Source organism: Augochlora pura, chromosome 10 (assembly GCF_028453695.1).
Source record: "Augochlora pura isolate Apur16 chromosome 10, APUR_v2.2.1, whole genome shotgun sequence".
NCBI classification, from domain to species: domain Eukaryota; kingdom Metazoa; phylum Arthropoda; class Insecta; order Hymenoptera; family Halictidae; genus Augochlora; species Augochlora pura.
The window spans coordinates 33,019,906-33,034,102 of NC_135781.1; the positions used below are offsets into that span (position 1 = coordinate 33,019,906).

Sequence of the window (14,197 nt, forward strand, 5' to 3'; positions counted from 1 at the left end):
ATGTAATCAAATAACAAGACAAGTCGTGCCATATAATAAAGAAACGAAACTGTATTTCACGTCGAGAGCATGTAATATAATTATCAAACGTTCGTCGAGTTCGCTGATAAACATTCTCACGGAGAACATCCAGTTCGCTTATCACAAAAAAAAACAAAAGAAGAATAAAATTCAATCGGAGGTGTTCTTTCTCTTCTACCCCGAAGGGAAACGATAAGAAACGAAAGACAAAAAAAAGAAGGAAAAAGTAAAGGAGCGCCGCTTCCTATGATCTATCGCTGATGAAATCTCGATCCGATCTCCCCTCGGTCTCGCAGCAAAATATAATTAAGATCACCGCAGGAGGAAACGGGCGCGTCGCAGACGAAACAAAGTTTTCTTTTTTACGGTCTTCTACGATTAATTTTTGTTCTTTTGTTTTTTTTTTTTTTGTCGAAACTGTACCCTGGTAATTTTGGCTGTACGAGTCGGAAACTGAACGACACTCGGCGCCGGCGAATTGATTCCGGAACATTTCAAATTTCCGCGTCCCCCCCGGCCGTAGAAACAAATACATACCACGCACACGTGTCTCAACGATAATAAATGAACTGCGGGCGAACCCGGAGTTTCGCGACTTCCCAAAAAATTTACCGTAGCGTCGGAGCGAGCGGTCTCACGTTACAAAAGGTCTTATATCCGATAAGGAAAGGGGGATGAAATGTCGCTCGGCGATTTCTTGGAATCATCGCGACCGCGCGACGCCCGCAGTTCGATAATACAAGTCACCAACGAATACATTTACTCCCCTATATTATATAAAAATCACAACCCACGTAAACGTAACGAAACAATGTTCAACAAATTATCGATCCTCGTCTGTGCTGCTGCGTGTCGCACTGCTACGCGTGCGATGCTCGATGGTCCGGGCTAAGACGATGATGTACGTCGGACTCAGGGCGTCCGAATGCGATCGAGCAAATGTTGTCGGACTTCTGATTTTTCTCAAATTTTTCAGATTTTCGCCCGAAGTCTCGAACACACAAAATTACATTCGTTGGCTCATCTTCGGCTTGTCGCATGTTTCTCAATTGACCGTGGTTTCGCGAGCACCCTGTATGCTGTGTACGCTGATCCTCTCGAGGATAGGTCGTCAACGACACGCATCGATCGTCCATCGTACATGTAATATTATAATTGATGAACGCGACACAGAAAACTCGTGCAATTTTGTTTTTGGAAAGTGTCACGACTGTACGCAGAAATTCGCAATCTCTAAAAGTAAAGTTGACCAGGAAATATTTTCAGATCTCGATATTGATCTCCATTTGTCTTCGAATGGAAGATCCACTATTGTTGTTCTCTCTTTTTGCTACGAGCTCCCGGTATCATTTTTCATCAACCATACTTGAACGGAGTTAACGTATGCAAACGGGGTGGTGAGGCAACGGATTTTTAACGACTACAGTCGTTGGGCGACAAACGATCCCACAGCTATTTACGATCATTAAATAGGTGTCGCTGGTCTTTTCATCATTGAACAATGAGCAACATTTCGATCGATAGAGATAGGAGGATCCTCCCAATTTGTTTAGTTTCATGCGGTTATATCAAAAGATTGGACTGGTAAGAGACGATTATTCACGTACCAACTCGTTACGTTTTCTATTTGCAAAATGTAGCAAAAGTTCTCAGTATATAACGTATAACAAAAACAATGTGTTTAGTCGTTGAAAGCTGACAGATTAATTAACATTCTTAAACTATTTGATCAAGATGGATCTAGAACATCGTTCTGGAATCAATTCGTCGATTAAGAATTATATGTATAACTTTCATGTTTCCGTGATCGAAAAAATCGATTGTAACGAGTAAAATGGATTGGATAAAAAATGGATTGTTCGCTGAGAAAGACCAGGCGTCCGCGTCCAACTATTTCGAACTTAGCTGCAAATTGTTAACGGCGAAGGAGTCCAGAATCCGAAATCAGTTCCCCTTTAAGCATTCCTTAGCTTTTACCCTCGCGGTTAAAACACGCGGTGTTTTATCGGGAAAGTTTTCAATCACTGCTCGGGATAGTCGATTTCGTTAAATTTTACGGTGGTGTATAAACTATATGCTTGCAAAATGCGTGCTTGGATTCTAATCTTTGGCCCCGGGGAGGCTCGTTTTGTAGCTACGCGCTGTGGAATCGCTGGATCGTTGTTGGCCACGCTGGCGTTGCAACTTCGGATGCTCGAATTATCGCGTCGAAATTTCATTTCACTTTCGCGAGAGTAATATTTGCTACGGAATGATACGGACGATCGCACCGCGAATATTCAATGTTGATCAAAGGAGAATGCTATCGAAAATAGCGTGCATCAATGAAACAATTAAATGTGTATTCTTGGATCGAGCCACGGACAACTTTAATATCACTGTTCTCATGTCGGTTCAAGACGATCGTTCGTAAAATTATGTAGAACTCGATCGAATACTCCACAGCTTTCATAGTTTTACTCTGCCACACGTAACGTTAACTTGAAGAACAAACTCCTACATTCCCAAAACTAAAACATTCACAAAACTTACAGCTATCCTCTAATCTAACAGCCTATAATAAATAATATATAATACAGTATTTTTTACAAAGTTGAGAACAAAACGTTTCGGCGTTACCCTTGATGTATGCGTAGAAATTTGAATAACAATAAACCCAATGTTTGATCGTGGTGGGCGAATTCAATACCGAAGACACGCAAATCTTACATTAAAGTTTTCTGTACAGATAACACTTTTCAAAAGAAGCTGCACCCCTGGCAAAATCTGTTCCATCGAATACAATATCTGCTGTTACGATCATGAGTTTGACGTTGAAAATAATTTGATTAACAATAAAAGCAAGCACAATGATAAATCTTGTCATACCGTATGAAGAAAGACAATTTTCAATTATTCTGCTCTATTCGCCGAATGCATATATACACATAATGCAATCTTTATTTTTCATATACATGCAAGAAAATTTTGGTTCGACCACGTTCTCGATAAACAAACATTTCCTGCCAGAGGTGTTAAATATTCCAGCCGCTAAAAGAATAATGCAAATATTTTATCGAGTTCTACGTTGAACAGCCTTTCCCGGTAATATCCGAAAAAATTCGCTCGCAGCTCGACCCCCATAAATCGCGTAACTGAAGCTCGTACATCGTCATTCTCGAACGTCCAATTTGAACACTTTCGCGGAGCCGCAATGGCGCGCACATACAACACCCCGGTGTTCGTTTTCGCGATCACGGTCCATGTTTAGGGCGTAAGAAATGTTCCTCCGTTTTCTTCTTCCTCTTTTCCTCAAAGCGGTGAGCCAGATTCGACTGGATTCGATTCGCTTGAAACGCAAAGCATTATCTGTCACCGGGGGACCTTTCCCGGTCCGCGTGGCCCTCTTGTGCGCCTTGTTCCCGTTTGCGCTTTCTACAAAACATTGTCGGGGACAAGACCCACGCAAATCTATGGCAGAGACACGTTCACGGTCACGTCGTGTCGCGTCCCTTTATGGCAAAGGACGTTCCTTCGTAAGCGAGCACTCGCGAGAAGCGCGGAGAACGCGGTGGACCCCACCGGAAGCCGTAGCGACCAATTTAGTACCGCGGCCGTTCTCATGATTAAAGCATACTTTGCCCTTAACTAATGTACACTTGTTTTTCATAATTTTTTTACCCTCCTTTTTCTTCGTCTCGCGCGTGTGTCTCTTTTGTTTTGTGTGTGTGTATATATATATACAGAATAAATTAACGAGTACCTAATACTAAAAAGATTACGTGTCGGAGGCCAACGGGCCTTCAAAGACGCTCGCAACTCTCACACGACCCGGAAAACCTCAAGATGCTTCCAATGCGATATGTTCGTTCCAGCTGTGCCACTCTACTAATCGTTCTACGTTGTCGTTAATTCATGAATTTTCTCTTTCTCCGCTATCGCCTTTCTATGTTCTTTCTCTTTCCTCTTTATCCGTTTTTCTTTCTAGCCTCTGGTACGAATTCATACAGTAGAATGGGAGCACCAGTTTCACGCGCAGGATAACCAAGCGATGAATTGTAGCACCAATTTCTAAACATCGTAATTAAATGCATCACAGCGTGCTGGAATCCGCTACAAAGAGACAGGGATAATATCATTGTGCATGCGGGAGCATCTTGTACGCTAGTCATCGCGGCGAAGTCGGTTATCGTGTTCACTCGCGCGTGTAGGCCGATTTTCGTGGCTTCTGAGCGAAGGCCAGCTCGAACAAATTCTCATGTTCCGAGCTTTCAGGACGAGTTATCTGAATAATTCGAATTTTAGCTATCACACTATCAGTTATATCAACAAAAAAGAAAAAGATCCACCTAGGAAAAAGAATTTGAACCCGTGTCATGTCGATCTCATTTGTTCCACTCTTATAGATTCCCAGCCTTCGCTCTATCAATGTGAGAAAAAAAGATTAAATCCGAGTCACGAGTGTATACGATAGTTGTGTTGTCTTCTCTGGTTTCTTTTCACGAATATTAATCGCGTTGAAAAAGACCTATCTATACACGATTCGCGATGCTGATCCATACAGTGATGTGCTAATATTAGACGTAAACGTAAATGAGATCGTGTAAATACTGTAGCCTGAAGTATATAAATTACTCCAATTACATCTTCTTATTTCTCTTTCTCACCCGCACACACACACATGCACACGCACAATACACACTCCCCCACTCGCGAAGAATTAGAAGAGCGACATCAACAAATTGCACAGTTAAAACCGTTTAAGTATATATAATACGTCGGAGTTTATCTACTTTCACATTTTGGTTTCCTTGTATCCAATTAAATCGTATGACAATAAAGATTATAATTACAGGATGGCTTTGGACGCACCACGAGATGCACGTGCACACGTAGTGCTTGATCGTGAAAGCTGTTCTCCAAGCTGTATCGATTCGATGGAAGCCTATAAAGATTTCGAGACTCGAGTATACAAACTCCTGTTTTTTAGTTTTGTTTTTAAAGCTGCGAATACAGAACTGCTCCATTTGCTTTTGATTTACTTCCTCCTCGCTCTTACCCAAGTACTCTATTTAGATTATATAGACGCTTAACTGTTTTCGTTTCGTAAGATTTCGTCGATACAACGAATATTTAAAAAAAAAAGAAAAGAAAAAGGAAAAAGAAACGTAACTGTAACAGGTATTCGTCGTCGTTCGTTGGCAAAAGAGTCTGATTAACGCGTGGACATCATTTCTCTAACTCAACAACGTCTTACTTAAACATTCTTCTTATCTTTTCCAGATCCAGCGGTGTCAAAAGCACTAGCCGCGTCCTCGGCCACGTCGATCTTATGCTTCTTCAAGGTCTTCCTACTCTCCGAATTAGCCTCTGAACTTTTACTACCTGTTTTCTGTTCGCTGGACTTGTGGCCGCCTCCCTTTTCACTGTTCTGACCTTTTTGCGTCCCATGCGAACTTTTCTCACCGTGAGACTTCTGAGTCGCAACCTGCGAGCTCTTTTCGTTGCTCTGCGACTTCTGGGACGAATGCGAACTTTTGTCGCTGGTCGATGACTTCTGGCCAGAGGCTTGAGAACACTTGTCGCTGGAGTGCGACGACGCCTTCTGCGCCGCAGTTTGAGAGCTTTTTTCGCTGTTGTGCGACGCTACTTTTGAAACTGCAGCCTGCGAACCTTTCTCGCTGTTCTGGGAGGACGTCTTCTGACACGTCTGCGAACCCTTCTCGTTGCTCTGAGACTGCTTGTGGGACGCAGTTGAACGTAGTTGCGGAGTGGGAGAATTATTGACGAACTTGGTGCTCTCTTCGATCTTATTGGTGGATTGCTCCGTGGTCTTCGAAGATGGATACACCTTAGAGTCTTGGTCGCGACGGTCGTTGTGAATTCGTTCTACCTCAGTCAACTTTGCAGAGGCTTTCTCGGTCTTGTCCGATAGCAGAGCGTCCTTCGCAGAGTAATCGTCGCCTTTCGAACCAGTCGGTGAGTCTTTCTCTTCCGCTATTCTGGGCAGCTGCGTGCTACCGCAGGAGTTTGTCATGCTTACGTTCCCCAGGTTAATCGATATCGCGTGAGACAGCTTCGAGTAGTCAGACTTCTGCTCGTTGGATACTTTCTTCTCAGTCTTCGAGTCGCTCGTGTCTTTGAAGCTGTCCCCATTCTCCTCCGAGGTCTCAGAATGCGAGGTTTGAGCGATAGTCACGCGGGGAGTCACCTTTACCACTGAATTAGCTAGCGGCGATATCGAGGTCTTGTTTTCTGCGGAGCGCGGATGCAGCCGATCCGGACTCAGAGCTCTTCTCAATAGAGGAGACCCAGGCTCTGCGGATTTCGGACGTCCATAGCTCTTCTTTTGATTGTTCGGCGTTGACAAGCAAACACCTAAAATCGAGGTTTCTCTATTAACATTCTGGTTACGATCATCCTGCGGGAACTAAACGAAACTAGACTGCTTAATAGTAACGTGAATCGTCGAGATGTTATACAATCAGACAATCACTCATACAAAATTTTAATTTATACTTCATCGCACCTGGACTATAGGACTGTGTAGTGTTGGAACTACCAGGCTGATGTCCCGTGGGGAACGCTAATGGGCTAGGACTTCTGGTCGGACTAGCCGGAAGCGGTGACGGACTAGGAGTCCTTGCCAATGGAGACAGTGGTATATGGCCGACGGATTTCCTGCGGTTCGGTGAATGAATATTTTTTGCCGCCGTATGTAACTTGTGCTTCAAACCGTGAAGAGTGCTGGGCCTCTGATAATGCGATTGATTTGAGATAGTCGCCAGATTTGCGGCAGACGTGTTCGATCCCGGAGATGAGGAGTTTGGACTCGAACAAGAACTCGAATTGCCGGTCGAATGGTAGGAATCGGAGCTGACGCGATTAGTGGGCGGCGATGGACTACAAACAGATTTCGTGCAGGCTGCAAAGTATGGCGAGGTCTCTTGAGAGCGCGTGAACGACTGGAAGGATCGGCTTGGCGTCACCATGGACGGCGAACAAATTCCTGCGGCCATCTGTAAAACGGTGGGTAAATATAATTTCCAGTATGGCTATCTGATTATTTTCATAGTTAATATTGGTATATGTGTTTTGAAACTCAAAGTTTTCGATGTTTAGTGTTGTGTAAGACTCTGAACGCGGTTAATTAGACATTGGAGAAAACAACATTGAAAAGCTGTTGCGTGAGCGTAATCGAGCAACCAAATTCTGGCTTCAACAGAAATGGCGAAACTGAATCTGATTATCAAAGAAGATGACGATCAGGAAACGTTACGTAAAATCATACCATAAGTGGAGGTTTGCTGTCGCTGGATAGAATGGGTGCTGACAATGGACAACTGATAGTTAATGGCTGCAATAAAAAACAAAAGTAACGCTTAACATAATCGGTGTATAAGTCGTTTGTAAGTAGCCGCCGGTGCTTCAGCGTGTTATGCCGCGTCTAGTATTTGTGTGAAAGAAAAAAATGGAACGTACATGTAATATAGGTATATTAATACATTGATTGTACTAGCCACGAGAACACGTGTACGTTCACATTGAGGCCTTTGTTACGTCTACAGTATACAAAAATTTACGCCAACATCTTCTGTACCTGTTGCATCTCTACGCTAGCTCGTTTTGAACTAATTCGCTTAAAGAGGGACGTTTTTCGTTTCTTATCGGAATGATCGCGCTTCTGTTTCCGCTGTTTGTACAACGTTCGACGTGCCATTTTGCTTTGGGCTAGGTCCCTTTTCCGTCCTCCGGTTTTAATGCTGGTATTTTCCAGCGGCGTGCTGCGCAACGTCACATGATCACCGCCGCTTAACATTAATTGGAGAACTTGTATATGATATAGACCCTGTACCGGTTCACCGTTTATATGTGTTATGAGGTCACCCGGTCTCAAGCCAGCTTCGAACGCTGGACTGGATTGGTCGACAACCTGGAATATGTAAAACAATACATAAAATTGTCTAATTCACGAAGATTTATGCGAAAACAACTAAATAACATACCATAACCAGATGATGCATAGTGTAAAAATCGCTGTCCCCATAGTAGACCCTGATAGTGTGCACAGTGAAACCAAATCCGCATGGTCCCCTTCGAATGATGATAGGAGGCTTCAAGCTCGTAACAAGAGGACTTAATTCACGACAAGGGGACGTGTCTCGTGAGGAAGCAGTGGACGATCCACCGGGAGATTCGATTTGTTGAGTATTTAAAGAGGCATCGTCTGAAAAGTGAAACATTGTAAGTTTGATTCCATATTTTAGGTCAGTGACAGATTGGAATTTGTTTGAAAGAATGCGTACAAGAGAAGTCGCTGGTAGGTATCACTAACGACAGTCCACTAGTGGAGGCGGATTTTATGACAGACCGTGACTTCTGCTTCACCGATGGTATGATTGACATTGCGTTGAATGACTCAAAGGAGTCGGTGCTAGAATTATGCTTACTATCCAGTGTTGTGTCTCTACTCGCAGCAACTAAGTCCAGCCTGCAACCACAATAGTCGACTTTTACACATCGTACTTATCGATATCATTTTCATTTACATCGTCTCAAAGGTGAACGAACAATTCGTACGTTAGTAGAAAAAAAAATAAATAATAATGCTCGCGTTGTTCAATGTTCGAGCGACTCACATGTGGTCATCATCAACGGATATACTGAACCTGGGCAGCTTGTCGCGGGAGTGTACGTGTCGCTTTCTCTGGATTTGTGGACTGATGTCCTCCGACTCTGTTTGGGAGGAGTCGGGTGTGCTCAAGTTGATCGATGTCCCTTCTAGTTGCGTGTTCCTTATAACAGTTAACGGAGAGTCACCGCTGGACGTTGGAATGGGGCTGGAGAACGACGCGTTCGATTTGTCTGGCTTCGGTGGAGTCTCCAAACACGCGTTACCCTTAATGGACGAAGACGGTCGATTCTTATCGAACAAACCAGAGTCGGTTAATTTGGATGGTGGTGTGACCATAGCACCGGAACCTAATGACAATTGAGCAACCGTGCGTTCCAGCTCAGTACGGAACAACTGTTTCTTCGAAGCATCTGACTCTGACTCCGGATTCAGTTGCGGTGGACGGGTTTGAGAAATCTTCCGCGATTGCGGAGAGTACGAAGAAAATGATCCGAAGAGAGGGGAGTCATCGGTGTCATCGGTGTCATCACCAATGTCGTGATTGTATCTGTCCATACGAGCTGCAATGTCAATTTTTTTATTATATTGGCGTTTGTAGGAAACGAAGCTGTCGAAAAGCAGTAGCTTGTAGACTGAACTTACTATCAAAGTAACTTGTATCCTCATCATTGATCAATTGTGGCACAAATTCAGCCTTCTGCCTGAGTAAACTGTTCCAATTTACTCCATAGAAATATGGGTGTTCTTTGACCTCATGTGACCCACCGGTTCCTAACCTGTCTCTAGGACTCTGTTGTAATAGCGCCGTTATAATATCTTTTGCTTCCACTTGAACAGGCCAATCTTCGTCGTCGGGCCACTCGATATCATCTATTTAGACCGTTGGATTACGTATTATTACTCATATGCCAAGAACCAAATTTGAATAATAAACTCTATCTCTCAGTTCCCCTCATCGTTATATTAAAAATTCAAAAATTCACCATTAACCGTGTGAGCAAATAATTCTTCAGGAGTGTCACCGAAGAATGGAACACAGCCGACTAAAAATTCATACAGGATGATGCCCATGGACCACCAATCAACCGGTTTACCGTAGCCTTGTCGCAGAATTACTTCCGGAGCGATATACTCGGGCGTACCAAACACTTGTTTATCTGAAAATTGTCTCGTATCCCTGTCTATGTATCCCTCGTAAAGATTCGTCGCCACTAAAAAAAGGGAGGACAGAAATTTATGATCAACCCTTCAAACAAATTATTATAGACTTTTGTGAACCACTTACAGGACATGAGCCCCATCTTACTCAAACCGAAGTCTGTAAGTTTGATGTGGCCCAATGCGGTAATGAGTAAACTGAAAGCAAAAGGAGACATAAAACATTTGAAGAACTAATAAACGTTCATCTACGTACTTGTCTGGCTTCAAGTCCCGATGGACGATACCGTAGCTGTGTAAGTACTCAACAGCCAACACGGTCTCTGCGAAATAAAACCTTGCCATATCCGGTGGCAGTGGACCAATGTTTTTCAGAAGATTCGCACAATCACCGCCCTCCACGTACTCCATCACCAAGCATAAATGTTTCTGTAATTAATTGATCAGCTTAATCATTGAAACATCAAAATTTTTCCCAATCAAGTTACATACCTTAGTTTCGAAGCTGCAGTACATTGATACTACAAAAGGATTGTCAGTAAAGCTCATTATGTCTCTCTCAGCGAAAACTTGCTCCACTTGATTACGCAGCATTAAATTGTTCTTGTTTATCTTCTTCATGGCAAACCTTTGGCGCGTGGTCTTCTCCTTGACCAAATAAACAGCACCGTAAGCGCCGTTACTAATTAATTTTGATACTTCGTAATCGCTCTCGCACGGCACCCGCTGAGACTTCTCGTCGTCCTTATTCGGACTCGAAGTGATCTGCAGGTTGCTGTCGCTCGAGCTTGCCGAGTCCTCTAATTTATTTAAATCTTCTTGAAGTTCGGATATCGGATCTCTATTCAAAGAAAGCTTAGTAATAATGTACTGAGGTATATCTGTTTTGATTCCCGCATTTATTTTTGCTTGACCTTCGGCCTGTTCCAATAAATGATAAAACTCTTCTGGATCGAACTCCAAACACTCCAGCAGACGAGCCGGGCGCGATATTACTAGCAACAATTTTTTAATAAGCCCCGTTAATCTGGTTGCAGCTTCGAGTGACTTCTCTTTTGTTTCCATCAACAGATGCTCCAAATTTTCACTCATTTCATAAAAATATCTCGTTGTGATTAACTTTTCTTGAGATTTCTGCAAACAATCTCTCGCCATCTCAATCACTTGATGATGAACAAATCGTAAAATGGGCAAAGAATCTTGCGTCATATTTGCCATCACTTCATATTCGTCCAGATCCTTGTTCTCGTTGACGAAGTTAGTCAAACGTTCTTCCATTTGTTGTGTTGCCTAACAGATTCAAGTTTATCGTTAAAAAATAGCTATTTTACGTCACAGTGTTATCGTATCCTTTATTTAAATTGTACCTTTGGAAATCTTTCTTTGTACAGAGTGTTCATCATCACGATTTCACTATCCAATACTGGAGACCGACTGGGACTACTAGATTTGGTAAAACATCCGTTTCTTCAGCAACATTTATTCCATTTCTAATGAGCATGCATTTTGTTGGACGCTTACCTTAAACTTCGCGAACGTGGTCTGTGCAGTGGTGATCTACGACCTTCCTCGTCAAGGCTGAGAGACACGCTTCCTGGTATGCTGGAGATGCTGGAGCCCGGAAAGCCCGGATGTGATGAACAAGGTGTGCCAGGTTTGGAGAAATGGCAAGAAAGCATACGCAACTCGTCCTTGGTCGGAACATTTGGAAGTTGATGTAGCCGTTCTTGACTCGAGTACCGTGACTAATTAAGTACATAACGACTTTGTAGATAATCATTAGCGCTTTCATAACATACTAAACTCTTAATGAATGACCAACCGAAACATTGCTGGAGCCGGGTGTCGTTCCATATCCACTCGAGGGCAAACTCGCAACCGACCATCGTCTGCCATCTCCGGTTCCCGTGGCACCTCCTCCAATCCTTAATCATTATGCACACTTTAATCTAATGTTTATACAACGAGCAAAAAAATAATTCTACTCTGTAGAACTAACACATGGACGACAATAATTTCACTGTAACGCTAAAGTGGATCTTACAGCCATATTCGTTGTTTTTTCTGATAGATTACACAGCTTAGTTTCTGCATTGACATTTCGCGTTTTTCTTCCACTATTAATAATGCTTTAAAAATATAGTGCTCGCAATGGCGACACCTACTTACATAGGCAACCAGACCAGATATAAACAGACTAAAAGTAGGTACAAAGTAGATACCTTTTAATTGGAGCAAAAGCAAAATGTGGACTGGATGACATCCTAGGACTCTCTAGGGGACTGCCTACAATCGGGACGAATGCTATATTGGGAAACAAGCAGTAAAAGAAATTAATCATCTATCGTTATCGAAAGACGTAAACAATATAAACACACACACTTCTAAGTGGATGAAAATGAATTTCTTTTGGGATATTGTTTTAGGAAATAGTTGTTTAGACATTCTAGATCTAACACACTTGTAAATAAACTCATCGCGTGTAATACTTGCAAACTGTAACAGCTGCATTACACGAATATAAATACATATGAAAATATATATTTGTATATCTGTCGATGTGTATATATCTTCATTAAAATCTTAAATAAATTGTGACCAGAACACTTATGTAATGTGATTACTAAACACATGGTACTCGTAGTTGCTCATAATTGAATAGCATGTATTTATACTTCATTAGTCACTCTTACTAAACATTCTCTTAGAGCGCAAATTGTTTGCTAAGAAAATGTATAATGTTCGGTGAATGTAATTCAATTAAAAACATTAAAGTACAAGAAAGCATCTCTGTTAACAATATTTACATACCTGACAGTGGTGAATGACATCTAGGTAAGGTAGGGGATGTTGTTGCAATGAAAGATTTACGATGAGCCGCCTTGGCAGCCCGCCTAGGAATGTTAAAATCACGCTGCAAAGAAAAGATTGCATAAAAATCTATATATACCCCGCTTGTGATAAACTTTCATACATCGGTTAATAACGTTATATGACTAACCACATGAACAGATAAAGAGGGTGCAGATTTTCCAATAGCAGAGTTCCTCATTCTGACCAAATTCGACAGTTCTCCGCTCACTGAAAATATCAAATGGTTAACAATCATAAACTAGAGTAAATGTTTAGCCACTGAGATCTGTCCACGAACCAGGTCTAACTGGAGCCTCTTTACTTTCCACTTTGGGTGGCATCGGACGCTTTTGCACATCTGCCTCGGTGCTACAAGTTGATTCTTCGCTTTCAGTCTGATCGAACACAAGGACCCTGGCAGAATTGCCATGAGACCTAAGACGGGGTCTGCTGGGTCTGTTTCTGTTTTGATCCATGATTCTCCCGCAATTATCTGGCCCAATAATTCAAGATATCTGGAGCATAAACAAACATGACAAATCACAATTGGGCTAAAAATGAGCACGTTTTCGTCGTAAGAGGGTTGAAGAAGCTTTCAGGGTAGAAGGAAATGTTGGTATACACATATATATACCTATATATACATATATATGTACCTGACTCGAGCTGTTTCATTCGCGGGACAGAACGGCAAATAAAAGGCGATTCCGATCAGCGAGACCATCAACGTATTCACAGTCCATTCTTTCCCGTGAAGGTATAATCGTCACGGAGAAGAGACTGATATTGGAAAATCGACAGAGGGCATTCGTGGCCGCCGTCCTCGGAGGCTGAAAACCGTCGACCGCGGTCCGTAGCTTTCGTTCCCCTGGTGTTCTATAAAAATTCGTGGTACAACACATGAAAAGGATGTACAGAAGAGGAAGGCGGGATCGGTCGATTGCGAGAAAGGGCTGGAGGTGGTATAAGGCGGTAGGATTCGTTAGGTAAACGTATTACCGTGCGTATTACCGAACGAAAGTACCTGTTCGAACAGAGGAGAGCCCCGCGGTAGGATAGAACCGGGTTACGGTGATGCCTATCGTGAGAAACAAGAGGAGCAAAACACACACGAAAAACACTTCGGGAGCACCGCGCACACACGGTGGATACAAGAGCAGAGCAGAGGTGAGCGGGAGGTGAAGAATGATGAAAGATGTGCGATTTACCGGGCACAACGAGCATGTCCTCTGCGGACAAGCGCGGCCCGGGAACGTGCAGGTGTCCTGCTCCCGGGGACTAGACTCGCATTTTTCTCGTCAACCAAGAGAATTAATTACGAAACACGGACCAACCATGGCTGCTCTGACTCATGATAGACATACATACACACGCAGCCCGCACACAAACCTCTCGCACACTGACAAAACACACCGTACCGGACCTCGTGCACACACGCGCGAACACGCACGCGCAAACCGATGACCGTGCATGAAAACGCGCACAAATACACGCATCCTTGAACGCGTGAACCGAACGAACCCCTGTTTTACAGGATGCTCACAATAAGGG

At 43.0% G+C, this 14,197-nt stretch overlaps 1 protein-coding gene and 1 long non-coding RNA gene across 5 annotated transcripts; one reads left to right on the top strand and one right to left on the bottom strand.

Moving 5' to 3' along the window:
* Positions 1-26: 26 nt before the first annotated feature.
* Positions 27-14,008, bottom strand: Dop (microtubule-associated serine/threonine (MAST) protein kinase dop). 4 transcript variants are annotated; one of them, XM_078193344.1, is made up of 21 exons: positions 13,855-14,008; positions 13,303-13,522; positions 12,945-13,161; positions 12,795-12,874; positions 12,605-12,707; positions 12,016-12,097; positions 11,616-11,718; positions 11,315-11,538; positions 11,161-11,236; positions 10,286-11,083; positions 10,050-10,222; positions 9,921-9,991; positions 9,619-9,846; positions 9,278-9,505; positions 8,640-9,195; positions 8,307-8,491; positions 8,007-8,227; positions 7,601-7,933; positions 7,292-7,357; positions 6,530-7,019; positions 27-6,378 (listed from the first exon to the last, which is right to left on the bottom strand). In XM_078193344.1, exons 3-21 carry the CDS (start codon positions 13,120-13,122, stop codon positions 5,258-5,260), a joined length of 5,316 nt encoding a protein of 1,771 aa, XP_078049470.1. In that variant the 5' UTR covers positions 13,123-13,161; positions 13,303-13,522; positions 13,855-14,008; the 3' UTR covers positions 27-5,257. The 4 variants fall into 4 exon arrangements, with proteins under 4 accessions (XP_078049470.1, XP_078049471.1, XP_078049469.1 ...); XM_078193345.1 differs by having other exon boundaries at positions 8,670-9,195; positions 13,671-14,007; XM_078193343.1 differs by having other exon boundaries at positions 13,671-14,007.
* On the top strand, positions 6,626-7,654 carry LOC144476432 (uncharacterized). The gene is made up of 3 exons (XR_013495035.1): positions 6,626-6,714; positions 6,782-7,029; positions 7,123-7,654. It is a non-coding gene; the product is annotated as an uncharacterized LOC144476432 (long non-coding RNA).
* Positions 14,009-14,197: the final 189 nt, after the last annotated feature.

Excerpts from the sequence above, each read along its gene's own strand:
- Dop (XM_078193344.1), bottom strand. The coding sequence starts at position 13,122 with ATGGATCAAAACAGAAACAGACCCAGCAGACCCCGTCTTAGGTCTCAT. Across the intron at positions 9,992-10,049 it reads CGGGACTTGAAGCCAGACAA|TTTACTCATTACCGCATTGG; the intron begins GTACGTAGATGA and ends TTTTGCTTTCAG. Across the intron at positions 7,020-7,291 it reads ACAGCAAACCTCCACTTATG|ATGGCCGCAGGAATTTGTTC; the intron begins GTATGATTTTAC and ends ACCGTTTTACAG.